Source organism: Garra rufa, chromosome 12 (genome assembly GCF_049309525.1).
Source record: "Garra rufa chromosome 12, GarRuf1.0, whole genome shotgun sequence".
Classification (NCBI taxonomy): Eukaryota; Metazoa; Chordata; class Actinopteri; order Cypriniformes; family Cyprinidae; genus Garra; species Garra rufa.
In genome coordinates, this window is record NC_133372.1 from 29,842,991 (window position 1) to 29,868,448 (window position 25,458).

General features: G+C 35.8%; 1 protein-coding gene across 1 annotated transcript; it reads right to left on the minus strand.

Annotated features, from left to right (window-relative positions):
• Window positions 1-1,387: 1,387 nt before the first annotated feature.
• rgs8 (regulator of G protein signaling 8) lies at window positions 1,388-22,508 on the minus strand. The gene is made up of 6 exons (XM_073851588.1): window positions 22,339-22,508; window positions 10,563-10,618; window positions 9,982-10,086; window positions 9,829-9,890; window positions 3,229-3,395; window positions 1,388-2,262 (listed from the first exon to the last, which is right to left on the minus strand). The coding sequence occupies exons 3-6, from the start codon at window positions 10,080-10,082 to the stop codon at window positions 2,068-2,070; spliced, it is 525 nt and encodes a 174-aa protein (XP_073707689.1). The 5' UTR covers window positions 10,083-10,086; window positions 10,563-10,618; window positions 22,339-22,508; the 3' UTR covers window positions 1,388-2,067.
• Window positions 22,509-25,458: the final 2,950 nt, after the last annotated feature.

The following is a 25,458-nucleotide window of genomic DNA, read 5'->3' on the forward strand; positions in this document are numbered from 1 at the left end:
GAACATCTTGGATGACATAGGGGTTAATAAATTATTAGGAATTTTTTATTCTGGAAGAGAATTAATCCTTTAATGCTTTGTGAAGCAAAAGGTGCGTGTTTGTAATAAATTCCTCATTAAGATCTTCAAGTCTTTCAAGTTCTCTATCAATAATATTGCTTTATCTAATGAAAAAGTTGTTTCGTCTGAACCAGTATGTTGGTTGATTTCGTTGTGAGAGGACAACAGGGGATAGATGTTTTCACTGGATTAAGTGTTGTTATGGATTATAGACTCATATTTTGGCCAGAAGGAATGGTTTACAATGGTTTAAAATGTCTAAATGATGGATTTGTTTCTTACAAACACAGCTTTTCACATCACAAGACATTAATTTATAGACTGGAGGAGACATGTGGATTACTTGTGCATTATTAAGATTTTTTTTATCACATGTTTGGACTCTTATTCTGATGGCACCTATTCAGAGAATCTTAGATGGTCTGAAAGTTAGTACATTTTCTAACCTGATCTCATGACAAAAACGTACCTGTGGGAACTTTTTGCAAGACACGGAATACGTACCGCCACGTTTGTGACATATTCGATGTGAAATATCCACTGAGTGGTCATGTTATTTTCCCTGGAACAGATGAACATACATATGGTATATTTTATGTGATGTTGGTTTTGTATGTATCACTGTAGTTCTGACTTGAAATGTCCATTGAGTGTCGCTATAACTCTAATAGTGACGTTTTAAAATTATATACCATCTGCACTACAACTAAACCTACTTGATAGTGTGAACAAAACCGAATGTAATGTAAAAGCACAATCGCAAACATGTCGTTTTAGCTTGTTTTTCAATCTTTTAGCTCTTTCATCATGAGTCATGTTTTTCACAGGAATCGTACCCAAGGATTCCCTATCCTAAGTCCAGTTTCGTGCCGGCTGAGCTACAGAGCATGCTTGTTATGCGGGAAACTGCAGTGATATGTACTTATTGGTACATATTTTCACATCTTGCGAACAAGTTCCTACAGGTAAGTTTTCATAATGGTAGGTCGAAATGGATCAGGTAGAAATTTTCAGCAAAACTTACACTTCAACCTACTTTGTGTTACTTGAAAACAGAAGAAAATATTTATAAGTGGATTGATTTTTAAAACAGTTTGGATATAGTAGTCGACATTTGAAGTGGATCACAGCCTTTCACCTAAGTTGTCCCAAAACCAAAACAATATACATTCTTGCCTTTGATGAACTTTTCTGATCCACTTCAAATGTTTACTGCTGTATTTCGTTTCTATTATTTCATTTCCCAGACAACACAAGGAATGAAGTTGGACATTCAAACAGACAATGCATGTCATATTTTCAGTTAAAAAACCACAGACCAACACTATTCGAAGTGACACGCTTTACTTGATCTAGTATCATCACAAGAACATGTCATTGTAAACCATCAGAACATTAACATGTGAAAGAATAAGCTTAAATAAATTAGTAAACAACAAAATGAACAAACATAAACGTTACATTAAAAATATCACTTCTTCAGAGAACAAAAATAAATATATTCAGTGTGCGTATGTGTGTGGGAATAAAGTATTTTTAGATTTAGATTTTAAGGGAAAAGAATCAATGATTTAAAGGCCGAGGCTGCATGCAGTAACACAGCAGGCATGTCTGAAGTTGTTTTCTCGAAATCTGTTACACAAGTTACATTGAAGATAAGAAAAATTAATTATCATACTCTACTCTTACATATTACCCATGTAGAGACTGATTCACATTTACATGCTTGCCAGCATTCAGAAGAAACATTGACCATTCTATCACAATTGAAGGGAGAGAATATAGCCACATGTTACAAATAGAACTGGGCAAAGAAGCACAGTACAGGGTCGTGTTTAAGTTTAGATGCAGAAACTAGCAAGGAACTAGTTCATCTTTTGACCTTTTTTATTTGATTATTCTCATCTAATTATTTTGTAAACACACAGACTATGCTATATATTACAATTAAAGTCTGCTTTATTATGTCAGTATCATCTAACCAGGCAAGCAATAAGACATTCACTTTTAAACAGATTTCCTCTGACAGTATATCTGTGTCCTGTTCAATAAGTCCTGATAGATCTTTGACCTTATAAACCGAGGATAGGAGTCTTTCTCCATGAGGCTGTACACTTTCGTTTGGACTTCATTCAGACTGTTGGGAGTTGGTTCCAGAAGCCTCTGTTTGGTTTCCTCTCTGGTCCTGTGGTCTATGTTAACCTTCAGAGATAAAAGAGTTAGAGAGAATATTAAATTCTGCACAGTTGCTCTTTATCACTTCTTAGAATCAAACAAATGTTTGGCAAAGCCAAAAGAGTGAGAAAATAAATGGTCGCGGAACTTCACACAAAAACTATCACAGTCTCTGCTGATCGTGTTTCACGCTTCCAAACTGTCACAAATTTTCTTCAGTTTGTGGATTGTCTGAGCATTTGGTAGGTACGTCCCGTCTTAAAGAAGCTATTTGTATTTTCTGTGACCCACACAGACAGGATGCTTAAGGACAGGGCTGTGCTTCCCAAATAACAAGCAGTGAATCACGAAGTATCTGAAGGTCATGCTCAACAAGAAGTTGATCTTCAGGTTTGAAGCCAGGGAAGAAATGAAGTAAGCGTAGGTGGTGCTAAAGTACAAACTCCGAGGGAGGAGAAGTCTTTCTAGCACAGGTCTCAAACTCGGAAGTGCATTATATAAGCATTAAAAACAGTACTGTTTTATGTAGTGTTTAGGTTTTAATAAATGATAATGTTAATAGTATATACAGTATACAAACTACCGTAAAGGCATAGTTGACCTAAAATTGAAAGTTCTGTCAATAATTACTCATTCTTATGTCGTTCCAAAGCCGTGAGACCTTCATAAATCTTCGTAACACAAATTAAGATATTTTTGAGCTTTCTTAGCCTGACTGTAATTTAATTTTTATGCTTAATTCCCAGAAAAGTAAGTACATTGATAAAATAGTCCATGTGACATCAGTGGTTCAACCTTAATTTTACAAAGCTACGAGAATACAAAAATAATATCTTTGTTTAACAATTTCTTCTGTGTCAGTCTTCAACACTTGTGTTTTGTGTTTTGGTTTGTAATTTTATGTATAGCTCTGGTGATTCAAACAAATTCCTCTCCAACAGCACTGTATGTTCAGGTGTAGTTGCTATGGTTTTATAGAAGCAGTCGACATACCTCTCTGGGTGCATGAACGTCAATAAATTCCTTGTAGATCTTATTGGCCTTAGACATCATCTTAGCAGGGGATTTGATCTTTTTATAGTCCTCACAAGCCAACCAGAACTCGATGTTTTCATCACTGAACTCTGTTTTGAGGAAGGTTCTGAAGGCTGCCAAGCCATCTATGAAATCAAGATGAAGAAGTTTAAGGATAAACATCTTACTATATTAAAACCAATATATCTTTGTCATGTGTAGTATACCATATCAAAGCCACATCGGATACAGGAATACATTTATCAAAAACGTTTCCTTTCTTTGTCACATTTGTGATGTGTTTTTAATGAGAGATTACAGAAACACTGGGAAAACGTGCCTTTATATAAAATACAACCACTGCAGAGTGTAGCTTATAACACACTGCAGGTTCTAACACAAATAATTATTAAAACGGCAGATTATTGATTAATAAAGACTTATTTTTGTGTCGTTCCTCACACATACGTTATGATCGCAAAACATTTTACCATAGTGGATGATGTGTAAACTTATATTTTGATGTTTGCATCACTTAACCAGCTTCGTATGGCTTTTCTGACATAGTAAACTTGCTCTGTACCTCACCTGGTACATCAAATTTTTTTTTTCTGTCACATTTGTGACATATTTCAAATGAAAGATTACAGAAACACTGGAAAAACATTCTTCTGGCTACAGGACATTGTGACAAAACTATAAACTGTGTCTGTACATACAAACCACACAATTATGTTCATACAAATAATGATTAAAAGGGCAGATTATTGATTAATAAAGACTTATTTTTGTGTGGTTCCTCACACATACGTTATGACCTCGAAACATATTACCATAGTGCATAATATGTAAATTAATACATTTTGTCATTTGTATCACAAAACCAGCTTTGTATGGCTTTTCTGACATTGTAAACTTGCTCTGTACTTCACCTGGTACATTAAAAAATATTTATTTTATTTGTCACATTTGTGACATGTTTCAAATGAGAGATTACAGAAACACTAGAAAAATGTGCCTCTACCAACATTGCGACAAAACTACAAAACCATGCCAATAAATAAAAATATCTTCACACAAATAATGATTAAAAGGGCAGACTATTGATTAATAGAGACATTAATAGAGATGCATTTCATCATGCATGATATGCAAACTAATAAAATTTCACCTGGAACACCAAAAACATTTCTTTGTCACATTTGTGCCACATTTCAAATGAAAGATTACAGAAAGACTGGAAAAACGTGCCTCTACCTAAACTGTGACAAAACTGTACCTATAAATACAAATCTCGCCAGGTTCCAACTAAAATGAACGCAGTGGCAGGAACAACTTCACATAAACAATAATTAAAAGACTTATTTTTGTGTTGTTCCTTGCACACACAATATTATGACCTCAAAACATTTTACCATAGTGCATGATGAGTAAACTAATATATTTTGATATTTGCATCACAAAAGTAGCTTCATATGGCTTTTCTGACGTAGTAAACTTGCTCTGTAGCTCACCTGGTAGTACATCAAAAACATTTATTTCTTTGTCACATTTGTGATGCATTTCAAATGAAAGATTACAGAAACACTGGAAAAATGTGCTTCTACCTACACTGTGACAAAACTACTAAATCGTGCCTATAAATACAAATCACTGCAGGTTCCAACTGAAAAGAAAGCCAATGGGAGGAACAACTTCACACATATAATGATTAAACAACTTATTTTTGTGTTGTTCCTTGCACACACAATGTTATGACCTCAGAACATTTTACCATAGTGCATGATGTGTAAACAAATACATTTTGATATTTGCATCACATAAGCAGCTTCGTATGGCTTTTCTGACATAGTAAACTTGCTCTGTAGCTCACCTGGTACAACACTGCACTCAAAGACTCAATTGGCACGGTTGCTTAGAAAAATTCATTTTTGTCTCATGTTTGCTTATGTTAACTATTGGTAAGGTTTAGAGTAGATGGTCCATTATTTTCAAATACAATAGTGCATTAGCCTTTTAGCACCACTCACTGGACATTTTATTTCTGAACTGGCGCAATAATACAATTAATGTAATGAAACATTGACAGATTCACATTAATCTGTTCCAGATAAAACCGAACAAGCTTTCACCGCCACTCACTGCAGATTTCACTTTTTCACAAAATGTACAAGAAGCAGCATATATAATGCGTTTTGTAGAAATGTCGCCACAGGCATGTTTTTTCAATGAGCCTGGGATCTATTAAAAATATTTTATGATCATCATATGGTCTTTTGTTCTGTAAGGCACATTTCTTTTTACTCTGTATCCTTTTTATGTAAGGTAGACTTCTCTTGGATACAGTTGAAGTCCATATAAACAGCAGGGTGGGTAAATGAGACAATAGTGCTTCTCGGGAAATTCAATGAAAGGACAATCAAGAGCCAGTACAGAGGCAAAATGTTCTCCTGCTGGCAAGGGAACAAAATGTTCTCCTTTAGCGTGGCCATTGTTTTGTTTTGTTTTTTCTTTTAAAACTGATTTTCTGCTAAGCATGTATCCGGTTCTATTTGACACAGGAAGGCATTTATCTGAAATGCTTTTTACAGATCGTGCTACCTGGAGGGAAGGTTTTACCCAGCGTACACTGGTAATTAATTGACAGTCAGTGAAAGACACAGCCATAACAGTCAGTGAAAGACATAACATCCATTATTATCATTATATCATCATCATCATTATATCAATTGTGATTCAGTACAATGAGTTTTTGTGTTTTGTTAGCTATATTATGTGATAATATCTAATTGGTTGTGCTGCATTCAAGTCATATACACTAATAAAAGAGTGTTTTGGGTTCTCTTGTAAAAAAAGTACATCTTAGCATACTTTTAAAAGGCTTTTAAGAAACATGAAAGTCTACTCTCTTTGAGTACACTTAAGTGGCCTTTTATTTCATTAATATCTGCATCTACAATTTTTTGTTTAGTTCCTAGCCAATCATAACTTGAGTTCCTCAGCTTCACCAAACTTTGCTTATAAAATATATCTGAATGATTGCCGTCTATCACTTCTGAGTACTACTGTTGACAGATTTCAGAAGTCTTTAGCATGAACAAATGTCCTGTTAACAGTGCCGAGAGAGGCTATTTGTGGCACGTCTGGGGTGTCAGTGCTGTGAGATTCAGGAAAAGACGCACACACACACAGATTTAATTGAAGCTGGAATTAAGCCTGAGGAAATAAGGCCTGTCATTTTGTGAGCAATCGACAAGAGAAGTCACAGCCAAACGCGTGACTCACAGGGAAATGGCGTCCATCACATTAATATGGAAAGCTTCTTACATAAGTTGCTGGTGAACCATATCATGGCAGAACTACAGAAATGCAACTAACAGACTAGCCAAGAACAAAAGTTTTAAGCAAGTCTATTAGTACTGGGCAACATGTAGCATAATAATTCTACATTTCAAAATATTTCAATACAAACATTTGCTGTAAGAACGTATTGGACGTATTTGGAACGTATTTACAGTGTAAATCAGTGATTTTGAATTAAAGAAACTTACCATTTTTACCTTAGGGTGCCCTATTAAAAAGTAATATATTTAAAATACATTTATTTCATACTAAGTATAATTCAAATCTATTAACATGTTTACTGACATATCACTCAAGACTTATCAAGACTGATATAAAAGTTATGATTAAACTTTGATTACATTGATAAATGCAAACATTTTTTGTATTACAAGTTTTCTAAAATGTTAGGTTTAAATATGCAAATGAGGCATTATTAAATGAAATAAGCGCTAATTTGCATACATTTCTATTACGAAAATCTAAACACTGGATGAAGTCAGTTTCAAATGAAAGTCAAATGTTTTTACAGAAGGCATTTTGTCACTCCATAATTCAGAAAATACTTAGAACAGGCAGAAAACCATGTTTGTTTGTTTTTTAACCATTTTTGGGTAAAATGTTGTAGAAAATCAAGCTAATTGTATATGAGCAAATCCCTCTGTAAAAACCTTAAGGATATAGACAGGAAAGAAAATGTAATGTGTGGTGTGAGTAAGTGCTACTGAAGTTTAGATTTATGGCTCAGTGTAGGAGAAAAACTCATTTTGAGAAAATGGCCTTCAAAAATATGTATTGTAATCGAAATCTATTGACACAAATAGATAAAGTGCTATAAAAGAAACGCTTAACAGTGTCTTTTGGTTGTTTTCTTTCCACTAGTCTGAAAAAAACACTTCATGAAAAAGCAAAATGTATTTGATTGTCACTATTAATGAGGACTGTATGATCTTTGAATGCATTCCGCCTTTAAATCTAAGATATTTAAAGTGTACCTAAAGTATACTTGTAATAGTTCCATTTTAGCACAATCAGATATACTTCAGTATATGTTTAGATGGACTTCAACACTATTTCTGCACAATTAAAGTGCATTAAGCACAAAATTAGTTGTACCAATTAAGGAGACTTTAAGTATACCAGTTTAGTATACCAAAAATACAATTGCAGGGTATTTTTATATGTAAATGTATTTGTAGTATACTTAGCATTAAACAAAGTATTACAAAAAACATTTGAGGGCATTTATTTTACACTAGGGGAAATTTAAGGGGCAAAAAGGCACTTAAGTATATTTAAAGAATGCACAATTGTTGCAGTCACATAGAAACACCCTGGCAACCCTTGTGTGCTTAATTGTCTTGAATGTGCATTTGTCATGTAATAAAGTATATTTAAACTAGGGCTGGGCGATAAATCGAAAGCGATTCTAAAGCGCGTTTAGTGAATGAAGCCGGTACTTTGATTAGTAGTAAATCTCCATCACGTGCGTTCAGCTGCGTTCAGCTGGAGTGTTCAGAGGCGTAAATCACTGACAAGCTACGCCTAATCGCGCTCAAAATCGAATCGAATCGAATGCGATTTTTAGCGCGATTTGGCGTAGCTTGTCAGTGATTTACGCCTCTGAACCAAGCGTGCCGTAGGTGTCCTGAAAAGTGAAGCCAAAAGTTTTCGATCGCCCCCCGGTGGCTGGCTGCAGTATAGGTCATAAACCCCGCCCTCTCCATGTAATCTAATGGGACGTGAGCCAAACTAAATAATCGAATTACACGGCAAATAATTTTTTTCCAAAGGTGATTTCCATCGTGTGAGGTAGTTCTTATAATGCTGATTCATGCTCAGGTGTTCGTTTTTCTAATAAGTTTGCTTTTAAGTAGTTATTTGATGCTATAAAAACGGGGTGTGGTGTCATGATTGTGATCGTGCGATTGGGTCTGCGGGAGTTTGGGCGGGACTTTGACACCGCGGCTCCGCCTCACGACTCTACTGCGCATGCTCTGGCTCCAAACGAACCTCTACTGCGCATGCTCTGGCTCCAAATGACGTAACTTCCCCCAAGATGGTAGCGGCCATATTGAGCTGTTTTGGCTTCACTTTTCTATAGTGGAAAGAAGCGGAAACGCGTTGTCCATCTTTTTTTACAGTCTATGCTCTGAACACTCCAGCTGAACGCAGCTGAACGCATGTGATGGAGATTTACTACTAATCAAAGTACCGGCTTCATTCACTAAACGCGCCTTAGAATCGCTTTCGATTTATCGCCCAGCCCTAATTTAAACTGTACTTGCAGATAATATATTATTAATAAAATAAAAGACCACTTAAGTGTGTACACTCAGTTCTTAATGCAATTAAGCATGCTTTAAAAGAGTAAACTTGTAATGTCAAATTAAATGTTTACTTTAAAGTAAAATCTAAATCATTATATTTTAATATTTTAACTATAATAGCTAAAAACTTTTATGTCTCTTTATCTTGAATTTTAAGAGTGTTAAAGTGTGCATTTATAACATGTGAAAAAAATATCAGGTCAATTTTACTTTACTTGTTTCCAAAAAGTTTTTCATTTTAAAATTATAATTAGTTTTAAGATTTTTACATAATATTGTGATTTCTGTGTGAACATAGATTACTATTAAATACCAAAGTGAAAAATAAATATACTAAAATGTATTTAAAACACATTTATTTCACGCTAAGTATACTACAAATACATTTACATATTATGTACTTAATAAAAATTCCCTGCAGTTGTACTTTTAGTATACTAAACTGGCATAATTAAAGTCTGCTAAATTGGAACAACTAATTTTGTACTTAATGCACTTTATTTCTGCAAAAATATATCTTTAGTTGGATTTCAGCACTACTTTTTCACTATTTCATGCAAGACTTCAAATATTTTGCATTTAAAGACCGATATTATTTAAAGATGAGGATTGTATGCCTCATCAAAACATTAAAACATATTTTAGGCTTATTATTAAGAAATGTGCACAAGTAATACTCCAAATAAAGTTTAATTACATTTTTTATTACAGTAAGTCTTGAGCAATATGTTAGTAAATATGTTAATAAACTTGAACTATACTTAGTATAAAATGCATACTTTGCTAAATATATTAACATAGATAAAATGTGGCTAGGTGAAATTTAATTTAAATTGGTCAAACGTGTCCCTAATTACACAATCACCAAAATATGTTCAGTTTAGAGTAGACACATAATGTGACTTACATTTATTGGAGAGCAGAGCATCAAATGAATCTGCCCATCTGGTCACTTCATCCGTGGATAACCTGAGACAGCCAAACACGATCAGCTACAGTTATAAGATGAATGCCAATCAGAGCTTTTCCTTTCTTTTTATTAAAACAACATATCACTCACTTCAAGTATCTTGTGGATCTCTCCTGAGCAGGAGGCAGGAATTCTGAAAAATCGCTGCATGAGTCTGATTTGTTAGACAGGCACCCTAGTCTAGTTTTCATGGCCCTGACAAAAAGGAAAGACAACAGAGACAAAGCAATCTTAAACAACAAGAGACCAGCAGCTGTCAATGACATTAGTGTATTCATAAGAGACGGGCAATGAGCTATTTTTAGACCGTACAAATTATGGATAATAATAACAGCTCAGGTGTGCATAATAGCCTGTTTGATTAGATTGTAGTGATGTCCACAGACGTTACCATGAGCCTGCATTATACAACACACCATTGCAATGTTCGGTAATTATCTGGAGATGTGGATTCATCGTATTGTAAACATGAATATTCCTTCAAAATGTGAATCATTGAAATGCAACAGCGCACCTGGCCCTCAAATAAGGCATTATCATGGATTCTGCTTGTATATTTACATCATAGAAGAATCAATCAGGGCTGAGAGTGAGACAGCGACAGACAGTGAGAGAAAAGAGAGATACGCATATTAACTCTTACGTGAATGACAAGATAAGTGGATACTTACTGAATGTCCTCACAGTGCAGTTTCTTCCAGTCGGTTGTACTGTAGAGCTGATTTGCCTGTGGACATAAAAAAAGATTTACATGTGTATATATATATACCACTCCTCAGTGAGCATATTTTGTTAATCACTATTCCCATGGTTCACAATTACTAGCGTGCCAGATGCCACCTTTTCCCTTGATGCAATATAAAACATTTGGACCAACATAAGACTCACGTTATTTTGCTTGTTATTGCACCTGTAGTTCCAGGCATGTTCAGTTCTTCCAAAGGAACATTTCCATCAAAAAACATCACTATCTTACTATTTCAACCTATGAAGCTGATGCAACCTATTGCTTTCACAAGTAGTTATTTTTAATTGGGAACCAGGGGCGGAATGGCAATCGGGACACAGCGGATCGCAAACTGAGCTGGCGCGAGGCGAACGCGACCGGCCTGAGCTTAATAGAATCATTGACGTTACTAAATTCTCGGCGAATAGCGGCCAAATACTCCCACATACTCCCCCCTAAACGTCCAACCAATATTTATATCAGTCACTCTCTATCAGTGCCGGCCCTTCCTATAGGCGAACTAAGCGGCTGCTAGGGCCCCGCCGCCACTAGGGGGCCCCCACTAGTGGTCCGAGTCATTATGTTGCAAAGCGCGTGGCTGTCACTAGCCAAGTTTCCATCCAGTTTTTGCACTGTTTTGTTATCGACAAAGAGAATATGTGTAAAAAAAACTGAAAACTTTGCTGTCTACAGCCTGTTTTCCTTCCAACCGGCCTTCTACCGATAAAATGGTGTGCATAATGACCTCATCCCTAAAAAAATGAACTGTCGCATAAGTTTTGGTGCCCTTGAGCTGTTTCTATACATAATTTCACCTAAATTGCGTAAATTATATAGGCTAGTAGCCTGTTCTTTATCCATTTGAAACAAAACCTAATATTAAATTGTATGTCATATGTCATGAGTTTTTTTTTTTTTGTACTTTGTTATAGATTTACTTGATCATCAACAATAATCATAAACAGGAAATCAAGTGATCGTGTCGGCGCCTCCTGCGCGCAGTTAAGCATTACTAACTCGACAACGCAGCTTCATTGTCATAATAAAATACAGTCAGCCAAACATATTGAAAAACATGCTATTTTTCCCCTTTTATTTCAGAACAAATCCTTTAAATTTAATGGAACAATACTCATAACACAAGAAGAACAAAAATATAAAAAGCTACTAATAAGCCAAAACAAGTTAATTTAAAATGTTGTACTTATCATTCCAGTATCCACGTAAAACAAGATCTTCAGAACAAAATTAATAAATTTTAACTTGCACTGTAGCAAAGCCCCTTTTCTCTACAAAAAAAGTGTTACCAAAAAGATTTTTGCGACATTTGATGTATGGATTTAGAATTTATGCGCTAAAGTTAAACGGAAAAAGATTATGTCGACATATGATCGAAATTTTATCGATAAGACATTTCCATCGGCTATATCGGTAAAATTTCCTAAGCGCTAAATTGTTTTGTGTTTTTTTTTTTCCACAAACAAAATCTTTGGATGGAAACCTGGCTACTGGCAATACTCCACTAGTATTCACTGCAAGGCAGGGCCCCAAAATTATCCTGCTTAGGGCCCCCAGATGTACAGGGTCAGAATTTTCCCGGTGGATTTTAGTGCCCCACTCTGCCCCTGTTGGGAACACTGCATGAAATTGACCATTTCTTCTTTTCTGTTGCATCATGAATTGCTCCACAGACACTAATAAGCATGAGTAATGTATAAATAACAGGACTTTTTGGGTGATTGTTCAGAAAAACTTCACAGGAGTAATTCACTTTCAGAACAAAAATTTTGAGATAATGTACTCACCCCCTTGTCATCCAAGATGTTCATGTCTTTCTTTCTTCAGTCGTAAAGAAATTATGTTTTTTGAGGAAAACATTTCAGAATTTCTCTCTATATAATAGACTTCTATGGTGCCCCCAGTTTGAATTTCCGAAATGCAGTTTAAATGCAGCTTCAAGGGGCTCTAAATGATCCCAGCCGAGGAAGAAAGGTCTTATCTAGCAAAGCGATCAGTTATTTTCTAAAAACATTTACAATTTATAAACTTTTAATCTCTACACAGAGTACACACAGAGCTAGACAAGACGAGCATTTAAGGTTAAAAAGAATGTAAATTGTAATTTTTTAAAAGAAAAAAAAACGTTTTGCTAGATAAGACCCTTCTTTCCTCGGCTGTGATCGTTTAGAGCCCTTTGAAGCTGCATTTTGGAAGTTCAAACTCGGGGGCACCATAGAAGTCCATTATATGGAGAGAAATCCTGAAATGTCTTCCTCAAAAAACATTATTTCCTTGCGACTGAAGAAAGAAAGACATTAACATCTTGGATGACAAGGGGGTTAGTACATCTCTAAATTTTTGTTCTGAAAGTGAACTACTCCCTTAAGAAGGCACGTCTACCACGGATATTAAGAAGAAGGTATATTTCAATTTAATCTGTGTGCTTGCTGAATAAAATCGGCTTTGGTATTGAAGTTCTTGTCACAAGCAAAAATGCTGGGTTATTTTTTAAACCCAAATGCTTGGTTCAGCTTGTTGGGTCATTTTATTAGGTTATTTTTAATATTTTTACCCAGGTGCTGGGTATTTTAAGTGGCTGGGTCATTTTTATTGGGTTATTAAATATCGGGTACATTTTTTTAAACTCAACCCCTGGGTTGAGCCTGTCTCTGATGAAACAACCCAGCTGCTGAGTTACAGTTAGAGCACAGGCTTTTTACTTCCTCTAGTCTAACATCACAAGAGAGAGCTGTTCACAGCAACGCCGATTTGGTGCACTTCTTCAGCAAAGAATTTACTGTGCTGTAAATTATATTATTTTATGCAACAAATCATACAAGGACAAGATGTCAGTCAGCAGCGGTCATTTCATAAGATGGAAACGCATTTAGCCTTTTATGACAAATTGATTTTATTCGTTATAATACTGAATTTTATTAAATTTGATGTTAAAATATGTTCTCTAATCTTAGTGCTTAGTACTCTGTAATTCTTTGTGTGATTTTTCATTTCCAGGCCATTTTAAATCAACAATATAATAATCTAATAAACAATAATTGACTTAAATAAAGCAACCCAGCATGTTGGTGAAAAACATTTAACCCAACCAGCTTAGTCAAAATAACCCAGAATTTGTTCTGTCCAATATTTACTCATTGCTGGGTTGCCAAATAACCCAAGTTGGGTTGCTTTTAACCCAGCATTTTTTTCTGCATAAAAGAAGGTTCGACTGGGGTTAAACGTGATCAAAACATTTAAGAAGAGGTAAATTTTCCATTATCCAGTTATGCCGCGTTCCAGACAACACGTAACCCGTGTGTTTCCGAACTTCTACCAGTGAAAGTGCACTGGAACGGCAGTCAAACCCGTGACTTCCCACTCGTGAACTCGTACTAGATCGATGTACTCCCAGTTACGAGTTCTGACGTAACATAGCCCGCAAAACAACAAAGTCAGCCCTAATGGGAGCGGTGTTTATACAAGTGGCACATGGTGGAAAAATAGAGCTTAGGACAATATAACGTTGCAATCAAATTATTAATAATATAAAAATAATAATAATTCATAAATGTGCTCAGGCAGTTTGGCGTGACTTGCCTGGAACGCTACAAAGTCGTTAGTCGTGGTTTGAAGTGGTGATTTACCAGTTAAAAAAACCTGCCTGGAACGCAGCATAAAATACAGTTTTAAATCTCAGGTTAAAGGATTAGTTCACATCCAGACTTAAGATGTATTGATAATTTACTCACACCCATGTCATCCAAGATGTTCATGTCTTTCGTTCTTCAGTCGAAAAGAAATTAAGGTTTTTGAGAAAAACATTCCTGGAATTTTTCTCCATATAGTGGCCTTCAATGGTGACCAACAAGTTGAAGTTCCAAACTGCAGTATCAATGCAGCTTCAAAGGACTCTACACGATCCCAGATGAGAAATGAGGATCTTATCTAGCGAAATATTCTGTCATTTTCAAAAAAAAAAAAAAAGGAAATACTTTTTAACCACAAATGCTCACTAGCTCTGTGATCATGTTGAAAAAGTCACGCATGGTTACTTTTTCATCTGTGTAGTTTGGTTCAAAAAGGTAAGGTAGGGTAAGGCGAAGAAATCCATCTAATTTTCAACTTCAACTACGTTGTACAAAGCAATGTGTGAAGTTGAACTAGTGCAAGTCGAGCATTTGTGGTTAAAAAAAGTATATAAATGTAAAGCTGCATTAAAACCGCTATTTGGACCTTCAACCCCCATTGAAGTTCACTACATGGAGAAAAATCCTTTGCAAAAATCTTTTCAACTGGCATGGACATCTTAGATGACTTAGGGGTGAGTAAATTATCAGGACATTTTTCATCCTGGAAGTATTTTGCTATTTAAAAGCTGCATATTGCTACTAGGATGCACTAACATAGAGTAAATGCATTTTAAACGCATTGTCATTTTGGCCTCGCAGGAATTATGAAATGTATTCTAATTGCGGTCTGTCTAAACAATCCGAATTCTCTCAAGATTGGAATATTTTAGTGATGCACTGGATGCTTGAGGCTTATTCTTCATTTCCTTGCACTGGATGAGAACACGTGCCATGCTATTTATAAAATGCACTGACAAATCTATCTAGGCAGGGAGAAGCCAGTTCATGTTCTATGCAGCCAGGCAGCACAAATGGAGCTACAGGGAGTTTGCTAACTAAAAGATACGCTGATGTTTCATCCTTATAAAATCATCATGAGATGCCGAGTGAAATAAAAACAGGGCTAACCTTCTCCTTCCCTTTTTGTGAGGTTCGCCAATTTAATATTCTCAATTTGCCTTTGATGTTGGGATCAGAGTTTCTGTGCTCAGAGTAATTTCATAGTTAGGTCCTGTCTTGCATTTAAATACGATGCTAATGGAATGGAATGAAACTCCCAAATGCTGAATTCTAGTTTGTTTGTTTAGTTAGGTATGCACTGTTGGACATATAGTTCATAGCAGGACAGTGTAATCAGAATGTTAAACTAAAAACCTAATAAGTAAAATAAAATACATTTTTGTAGTAATCAATGACAAATTGATTTTGAGGGTTCCCTCACAGACAGCTCATCTCATAAAAAGTGCGCCACAACCCTCGTGCTCAGTAAAACGTGATGGTCCCTGTAGTGTTACTGTCTGATGGAGCTCAGTGAGATGTCAGGTTTCCCGCAGAGACTCCTCTACCCACTTTCAATGTGCTATGCCATCTGATCTTCTACCCTCGCTCTTGCTATTTTTGAATTCCAGGCTCTTTGGGTTTTTCATGTTAAAAAATAATGCAGTTGCTTTTACCAGCCTGAAATTAGTTTTTGCTTGCCACATTCTGAAATAGACAAGGTAAATATTTAACCTCGAGAGAGCCTAAAATATTTAACCATCTGAAGTACTTCAGCAATGCTTACAGACAACATATGTTGACTCATGTATAATAAATTGCTTGTGATGTTCCTCATTTGTCAAGTCGCTGGATGAAAACATCTGCTGAATGATTAAATGTAAATGTTGGTCTGAAATCCCTTCAGCTTATTTATACCAGTCTTGAGTTCAGTTGGTTTGCTGGTCTTAGCTGGTTTAAACTGGTCTCCCAACTTGGCCAAACTGATCTAAGACAGAATATATTAAAAGTGCTCAATACTCTTAAAAAAACATCAAAATAGACTTGCTTGTCCAGGCTAGGAGACTACATAATCACCCTAAACTATTGCAAATACAGTTTTTTTATTGGAATTGATGGCTCTATGAAGAACCTATAGCATTTACTTTGTGCCAAAGGTTCTTTATAGAGGAAAAATGTTGTTTCGATTATTAAAATGTTCTTTACATTAGGAAAAAAAAAGGTTCTTTTTAAAAGAACTGCTCATTGAAAGGTTGGGGAACTCAGATGGTTCTTCTAATGACCCCCTTTTGGAACCTTAATTTTCAAGAGTATAACAGTAGAGAAAAGTTATTTAGCTTTTTAAAATGTCTTCTATTATAAAAAATTATTTGCTTATTTGGTTATTGGGGAACCCAAAAAGGTTCTTTTATGGCATCAATGTGAATACTATGGCTGTCACTAACTATTATTAGTTAATTGAGTAATCAATCAATTATTCTAACTATTAAGTAATCGGATAGTTAATTTATTTTTATGGTAATACAAATAGAGCTAAGCCAACAATGGCCTTGTTGAACTGAAAATACTTATATAATAACAAAGAAGCAATAATAATAAGTTCATATATAGTGTCAAAAGCAAGTAATCCTATGGTTTAATTGAACTAAACTGTAAAAATGCATAATGTATTAAAGGGATTGTTCACCCAAAAATTAAAATTTGATGTTTATTTGCTTACCCCCAGGGCATCCAAGATGTAGGTGACTTTGTTTCTTCAGCAGAACACAAACGAAGATTTTTAACTCAAAGTGGTGCAGTATGTCAGGCATTTAATGGCAGTGGATGGGCACCAAACCTTTAAAAGTAAAACAAAACATGCGCAAACAAATCCAAATTACACCCTGCGGCTTGTGACGATAAGCTGATGTCCTAAGACACGAAATGATTGTTTTTTTGCGAGAAACCGAACAGTATTTATATAATTTTTTACCTTTGATATACAGCCACGTCCATCTGTCCTGAGCACGAGCTCATCACCCAGCTCGTGACATGTGTACTCACTCTAGTGAAGTATATACAAATGCCGTAAGCGACCTGTCGCGTGTATACGACACTCATTGTTTACACAGAGCACAGAGATTGTGGGTATAGCAGCTATTCAAAATGGTAATTACTTGCGCTTATCCTGATTGTTCAAACTGATTTAAAACTAAAAGATTACTTTTGCTTGCGCAAACTCATCCGGGACTTTTCACCGATTTCCCTTTCTGGTGTTTACGTATACTATGCCGGATGATGAGCTTGTGCTCAGGACAGATGGATGTGGCTGTATATCAAAGGTAAAAAATGATATGAATACTGTTCAGTTTCTTGCAAAAACCGATCGTTTCGTGTCTTAGGACATCAATGTATCGTCACAAGCCGCAGGGTGTAATTTGGATTTGTCTTGCATGTTGTTTTTTTTTTTACTTTTAAAGGTATGGTGCCCATTCACTGACATTATATGACTGACAGACTGCACCGCTTTGAGTTAAAAATCTTTGTTTGTGTTCTGCTGAAGAAACAAAGTCACCTACATCTTGGATGCCCTGGGGGTAAGCACAAATAAACATCAAATTTTCATTTTTGGGTGAACCATCCCTTTAAAAACAATAGAAAAAACAATAGAGCTAATTATGCATTACGTATTATAACAAATGACTGCAGAGGGCGCCAACGCCTGACAATTGTTTTTACCCTTTACTTTTTAATATAACTAATCCTTGTTTAATATTGACTAAACGACATTCAAATGTCCACTTAATCTTCAATATTTGCCGATTTATTTACGACAGAAATGCTAAAGCCACTGTAATTTCTTAAATATGTATCAAAGCCTCAGAGTGAGGGTTTAAACTTTTATTTTGAAATCGCGATGAACAGTTAATATACTAAAAGATATAGATGTGTTCTCCTGTGTTTGCGTTGGTTTATAAATGATTTACCTTACAAATCTGATGAAATGGTGCACCTTGTGTTCTCAGAAAAACTCACAACAATATGCAGAGATGGAGTTTGAGATCGTGCAGAGATCGTGTGGAAAAGAACTAATGCTGCGTTCCAGGCAGGTTTTTGAGCTCGTAAATCATAACTTCAAACCACGACTCACGACTTTGTAATGTTCCAGGCAAGTCACGCAAAACTTCCTGGGCGCAGTTGTTATTTTTATATTATTAATAATTTGATGGCAATGTTATATTGTCCTAAGCTCTATTTTTTCCACCGTGTACCACTTGCATAAACACCGCATCTGTAGGGACTGACATTGTTGTTTCACGGGCTATGTTACATCAGAACACGGAACTGGGAGTACATCAGTCTAGTACCAGTTCACGGGTTTGACTGCCTCTCCAGTGCACTTTCACGGGTAGAAGTTTGGAAAAACACGAGTAACGGGTTGCCTGTAAAGCGGTATTACTGTGAACGGGGCTGCACGTAAGTACCTGCATCAAACATATTAATTTAATTTAATGGTTTGGAGAATTCACATTAAGTTTGTGAATTCACATTAGCATTATGCTTGATAATTATTTTTAAATGGGTTTAATATATCATTCAGTCTTGGAAAACGGTGTAATAATGCGTTTTTTTGGATTCTTGTTCGTAGAATGCACTTCTGGTAGTTACCCGACACAAGGATTTAAAAAATCGAGTACTCGTTTTGAATCGATGAATTGCAACAGCTCTAGTGAATACCTCATTTTGGAAGCTTATTTACAAGTGTGTGGGTTAAATTAAGCTGTTTTTCAGTGTGACATCATCCTCCAAAAGAACATGTCTCCTAGGGGTTTGTGAGAGTGAGGGTTTAGCTCCTGTTTTAGCAAGGTGTGTCTGTGCCCCAGAGACATTACCTTCATTTACACCCTGCTTCACGCTTTGCCATGACAGTTGCAGTGTAACACCGGGCTACAGCCCACCTATGGTTGTTTCTCTTCTATTTTTGTCAATGTCCTTTCCTCTTTGAGGTCCTCACCTTTGTAACACGATGACTACTGTCTAGTCAAATCAAATTCGGTCCAACAAAACTCTGAGGTTAAGGTCACTGTTGCTTTAAATATCTTCAAAACAGCAAGCCTGGGTTCACTTTTCTAGGATAAATTATTAAATGCAATTTCATGTTGGCTGTACATTATGCTGAAAAATGAGAATAAGTGCACCTTATCTGTGTGAGGTCTCATTAAATCTGGGACAGAGAGACATCTGTTTGAAAAAGGTTAGCACATAGTGGCTGTTCCGCCAAATGGGCCATAATTCAGACAAATTGGATAGAACTGCAATTGTGTGAATGTGCTAGGAACAGTAAGCATTAGCATGGTTATACAAGGAACACTTACTCTCAAATGCCACTGTCCAGTTTTAATATATTCACACTCTCGTAGCTAACAGGCCCAATTCAATGATGCCAAATTTAGTTCAACATGCATGAGTAACACTTTATTATAAATGATGGTACAAAACTTATATAAAACATAATAAGGTGTGCTTTTCATAAACTTATTTTGAAGGAAAATGTGTGTAATGGATTTGAACACTACACTCCTTTTGAAAAAAATATGAAATTCAATAAAATATTAAACAAATTAACATAAGATATATGTCTATGTGACCCTGGACCACAAAAGCAGTCATAAGTAGCACAGGTATATTTGTACCAAATAGTCAACAATACATTGTATGGGTCAAAATGATCGATTTTTCTTTTATGTCAAAAATCATTAGAATATTAAGTAAAGATCATGTTCCATGAAGATATTTTGTAAATTTCCTACTGTAAATATGTCAAAACTTATTTTTTGATTAGTAATATGCAGATTAACAATATAAGAAGTTAATTTGGACAACTTTAAAGAAGATTTTCTCAATATTTAAATTTTTCTGCCCCCTCAGATTCCAGATTTTCAAATAGCTGTATCTTGGCCAAATATTGTCCTATCCTAATATCAATGAAAAGCTTATTTATTCAGCTCTCAGATTATGTATAAATTTATGTAAAAAAACAAAAAAACAAACAAAAAAAAAACCTTATGACGGTTTTGTGGTCCAGGGTGGTCCTGATTTTAAATTTAATTGTTTATTTATTTATTTAAATATAATTTCTTTCAAAAAATTTGTTTTATTGTTTTAGTTTGAGGGTACAATTAAACATCAACAATGTACTAAAAATGTAAACGTTTTTCCTTTGCATGTTTGAAAAGTTTCACAAAACTAGCAATGCTGTAACATATATGTCAGGCCAGTGATTAATGTCACTTTGTAAAGAAACACTATGCGCCTGAGCACTTACTAGGTCCACTGAAATGCTTTGAAACATGCAGCGTTATTCTATGTGTTGACATAGTTTCAACTGAAACAGAAAGACAGGGCAGGACATATCAAGCAGTCCCGCCCCCTTTTTTTAAATAGCCAGTAGCGTTTTGCTTATATCACAGCTTGGGCCAGAGTCTTTGAGCTTGGTAAAGCCACATTTGACAGCATATGACAGCCACAATCTCATTCATAATGCTATAAAATTTAGCATTCTGTGTAGAATTCAAATGGATCCAATGCTTTTTATGGTCTGTTCTGACTTGTGTGACAAAGCGCAAAACCAGACTTCATTCGCCTCAAGAGAAAGCATATTTACAATGTCTAAATCATTTCCTATCCCCTATATAATGCACCACAGTATGTGCCATTCACCCTACAGAAAATATAAATTCTGTGAACAAGTAACCAATTTCAGCAACAGCGTCTATTTAAAGTGTAGACGGCAGGACGCTTCGGATTCTAGAGAACATTTGATTGGACAGAAAGTTTGATGTGAAGCTGAAGTGCAGGGTGATGTCATCAAAATTGTTGATCCATATTGGCGGGAGTTTGGATTGTTTATATTGTGTAAATGCGAATTTTATTACTGTTTTGGAGCACACTTGCTTATAGATAACCTTAAGGCTAACATATTCATACTCAAAGCCAAAAAACTTTTTAATTTCATAGGGACTTTAATACTTACAGTAGAACACATTATACAGATGCTAACAAAGTCACAAATTCACTTTTTTGTAGTTTTATACAGAAAAATTACCACTTTTTAAGCCCCCAAAAGCACATAAAATGTTTACATTTTTAGTTGAGGATGAGGTGAGGATGGAGGGTGATGAAATTTGTAAGTGACAGGTGTTTAAATTCATGCACATTTAATGTGGGTCTACAGATTAGTAATTAAAAAGAAAACGTGAATATGCTTTAATTAAAATATTGTTGCATAATAGAATTTAATAATGTTATATTATCAATAAAGTTATGTCCAAATGTCATTCCTGAAGTGTTTTTGCTGTTAAAACTCTCTTTGGAATTACTAAATTACATTTGTATGCACATCCAGTTTCATTTTAACCAATGTTAAGATGCTGTGCATTGTCTACCATTTCAAAGTTATAATCATAACATCCATGCAAAATTGCCTTTAAAAAGATTGCATTGCTGAGTCTGTACAGCAGAATGAAACATATCTCCAGTGTGTCTCAAAAAGAGCAGTGGGAGGTGAGTGTGGGTGTTTCAAAGTCTCTCCTCATCTCTGTCACTTCCCCTCGCTGACATTTACAAACCTACAAAGCCCTCACAGCTACTGCTGGAGAGATGGATTAGCTGCCCAATCCTTTCAACAAACAGAGTTTTCATTGTGTATGTCAGAAAATTAAAAATTAAATGTGTAGTTTAAGGTTGTAAAGTAGCTGAGTAACTAACATGTATTCTGGATACTACAATTTAACACAAATGATCTATATGAAATGTTCTGTATTATCTTTCTGCACTTTATAATGAAAAAGAATGCAGTGTTTATGCAAACACTGATGAATTTTAAAAAACAACAAAATATAGTAAATTCCATACTTCCCATTATTTATGTTACAAAATGAAAGCCAAATAGATAATGTGTTTTGCTTTGTTATACTCAATTCTCTACACAAGAGAAGACATGACAGGAGGACAGATGGTGAGAGCTGTACACTATGACAAATATCCTAGACACACAAAGCCAGTGTGAGCAACTTATGCAACAATCGATCAGGGATATGAATATGGAGCGTTTACCTTTACAGTTCACTGCCGTTGTAGATGACAGCTCTTTGATTCAGGCTGGAGAAGCTGCTTTATCCGACGGGTTTAGCGTGGCTCTGGTCTTGTGTAGAGATATCTACTGTTGCCCACATGTAGCAATCATCACACAGCGTGTTCATCGGTGTGAAAGCGTGAGGGAGCGAGGAACCGGAGAGAGAGAGAGAGAGAGAGAGAGAGAGAGACAAGAAAAATAGGCAGAGGGAGAGGCTTTGTCAACACACTGGTCTCTCCGGAGATTCAAAGGGCATTACTATGCCGTTTTGTTTTGCTCCGTCGAGGCTTTTCAGTGTCATGTTTGTGTTGCTAGGTCTCACGCTGTCAAACTGTTATTCTGCATGGATGTATGTCATAGACCAGAGGGAAATTTCAGGTCTAGTATGCAGGTTTCAGCCGAGGTAATGGGTTCCTTTGAGGAGAGGAACTAGGAGACGGCGTAGACATCAAAGCCGCCTTTTCATCCCGCACTCGCCGTGGCAAATCCTTGCTGGGTTTAAAATGGGGACATGCTGGCCTCATTTGATAGCTCTTATCTGAGTATGGGCTGTAGACTGACTGCTTGAGTACTCAGCCTTCTCAGCTCTCCACTGGAGGCATATTATGTCCTCAAAATAGTGTTGTATCATCTTAGACGCTCCCAGGAACACATACAGGCACATGTGAATAATGCACAGCAGCCATGCTGCATGAATTGAAGGTTGCAGCTGAACTAGTCAAAGCCTTCATTGGACCTCATTCACTGAAGAAAGTGAATGCACTTTTTTAAACGGAGATGCTTTTGTTGCATCAAGACAGTTTAGAGCAAATACAGACTGCTAACTAAGTTACTACATCCTGGCAATTTCACCACAAGGCTGAAGATGCTCAACTTAAAGTAATATCCATATTAATGAATATATATTTTTGATTATTTGTTAAATATCCCCACAAAGGGCATGTTGTGGAGAGCCACCCTGTGGGTTCTCAAGGACGATGGGCCTTTTGTGTAGCAGCTGTTTGATAAACTCTGCATGCATAGAATTAGCCTTCCTCTCTGGGGTTGAGGCGATATGCTCACTTGATGACTCAGTGTTGAGGAAATGTCCATGAAAATGGACAATAGACAGTCTAGTAATTTTTGCTCTTTTATTTTTTTCTCTTTCCGTTTTTCATTCAGTCTTACTGCCATTAGCATTGCATGCAGGGTGAGGTTTCTTTATATTCTGTGTATGTCGAAGAAATGCTTGATACTTACACTATATTGCCAAAAGCATTGGGACAAAAAGCATCTAATGAACAGGTTTGACTACTTTAGTAATTTATATGAGTACAAATCTTAACGTTTAATTATATAATGATAATCTAGGGAATTGTGTGCTTTTGATTTTATAGCAACAGATTGGACATGACCCCTTTCTAATCTAACATGACAATGCATCTCTGTATAAGGCAAGGTTCAAAATGAAATGATTGATTCAGTCGTTGTGAAAGACCTTGACTGGTCTGCATAAAGCCAAGTCCTAATCCCACCTGAACACCTCTGGTGTGACTTTAAATGCAGACCTTGAGCAAAAAACTCTTCATCAAACACCAATGATTTGTACATATGGGTGCAGTCATTTTAGACACCTCCAAAACTGTTGCAACAGAGATGGAAATACATTTTTTAAATACATGAATCATGTTTCTATCTTTGTTGCCACAGTTTTGGAAGTTTTTGGAGAACTTCCAGTTTTGGAAGTTTTTGATCTAAAGAAGGGGGTGTCCCAATATTTTTGTCCATAGAGTATGTACAAGTCATTGGTGTTTACTGATGAGTTTATGGCTCAAGGTCTGCACTTAAAGTCACACCAGAGGTGTTCAGCTAAGATTGGGATATTGCTTTCTGCAGACCAGTCAAGTTCTTCCACACTGACTGAATCAATCATTTCTTTTTGAACCTTGCCTTATACGCAGATGCACTGCCATGTTATATGCAAGTATGCAGCGACTTCAAGGAGAGGGTGTAATATTTGGCAGGGGGTTGAAAATGCGCACAACACAGGATGTAACAAGCTTGCTTGGTAGCTCAGCTGGTATGGAATTGGATTTAGGATTCAGAATCCTTGGGTACGAAACTTGTGAAAAAACATGATGAAGAGCTGAAAGATGAGAGATTAAAAAACAAGCTAAAACTACATGCTTGTTTTTACGTAACATTGGCTTTTGTTCATACTATTTTAAAATGTCATGGAGCATTAGAGTTATAGCACCATTCAAATTACATTTTAAGTCAGACCTGTGGTTACAAAACCAACGTCACAAAAAATGTACCATATGTATGTTCATCTGGAAAAAGAAGAACAATCTTTTAGTGCTCAGTGGACATTTCACATCGAATATGTCATGGAACGTAAATGCCAGTATGTGTTTCGCATCTTTCCGAAAAAGTTCCCACAGGTACCTTTTCATCATGAGATCAGGTTGAATACAAAACAACATGGCAACACAAATAACACTAATGCAATAACTATTAAACAACATAAGATGTAACATGAAATCCTGAAGTAGCTTATAAAATGACTAAGAGGAAACATAGCTTTCAATGAAAAACCATTGAATGTGAAGTGTCACAGATAGAATTCTGTTCATTTACAGTTTCTCAAAACAGGCCAGCAGTAAAGATGTGCTGAGTTGCTGAACCACTGTGTCAGGATTGAGCCCACATGCAGCTCAGCTCAGACATTACACAATATGTTCTGCATTACCTATTTAGACTTCCCTTTTTTCCGGTCAGTGCAAGTTGACTTACAGTGCAACACTTCCATCACCATTATCGGAATTAAATTTTTATTTTTATATACACTAGATTACATTATCATGAGGTTACACAACAAGCAGACGCACTTCCGGGTTCCTCAGTGTCTAATGATCAGTTATGTATTACACAGTGTACACTGCCTGGCCAAATAAAAAAGTTATTGGATTTAAATAAGATAATGTGAATAAGAAAAGAGTAGGTTTGGATCATTATTGCAGGGAAATGTTTCTGGCATCTTTTAACCCTAACTGATGTATCTTTCATTCATTGGAAACAGATGTGGAATAGAAGATTAGGGAGCATGAATTTCATCTACA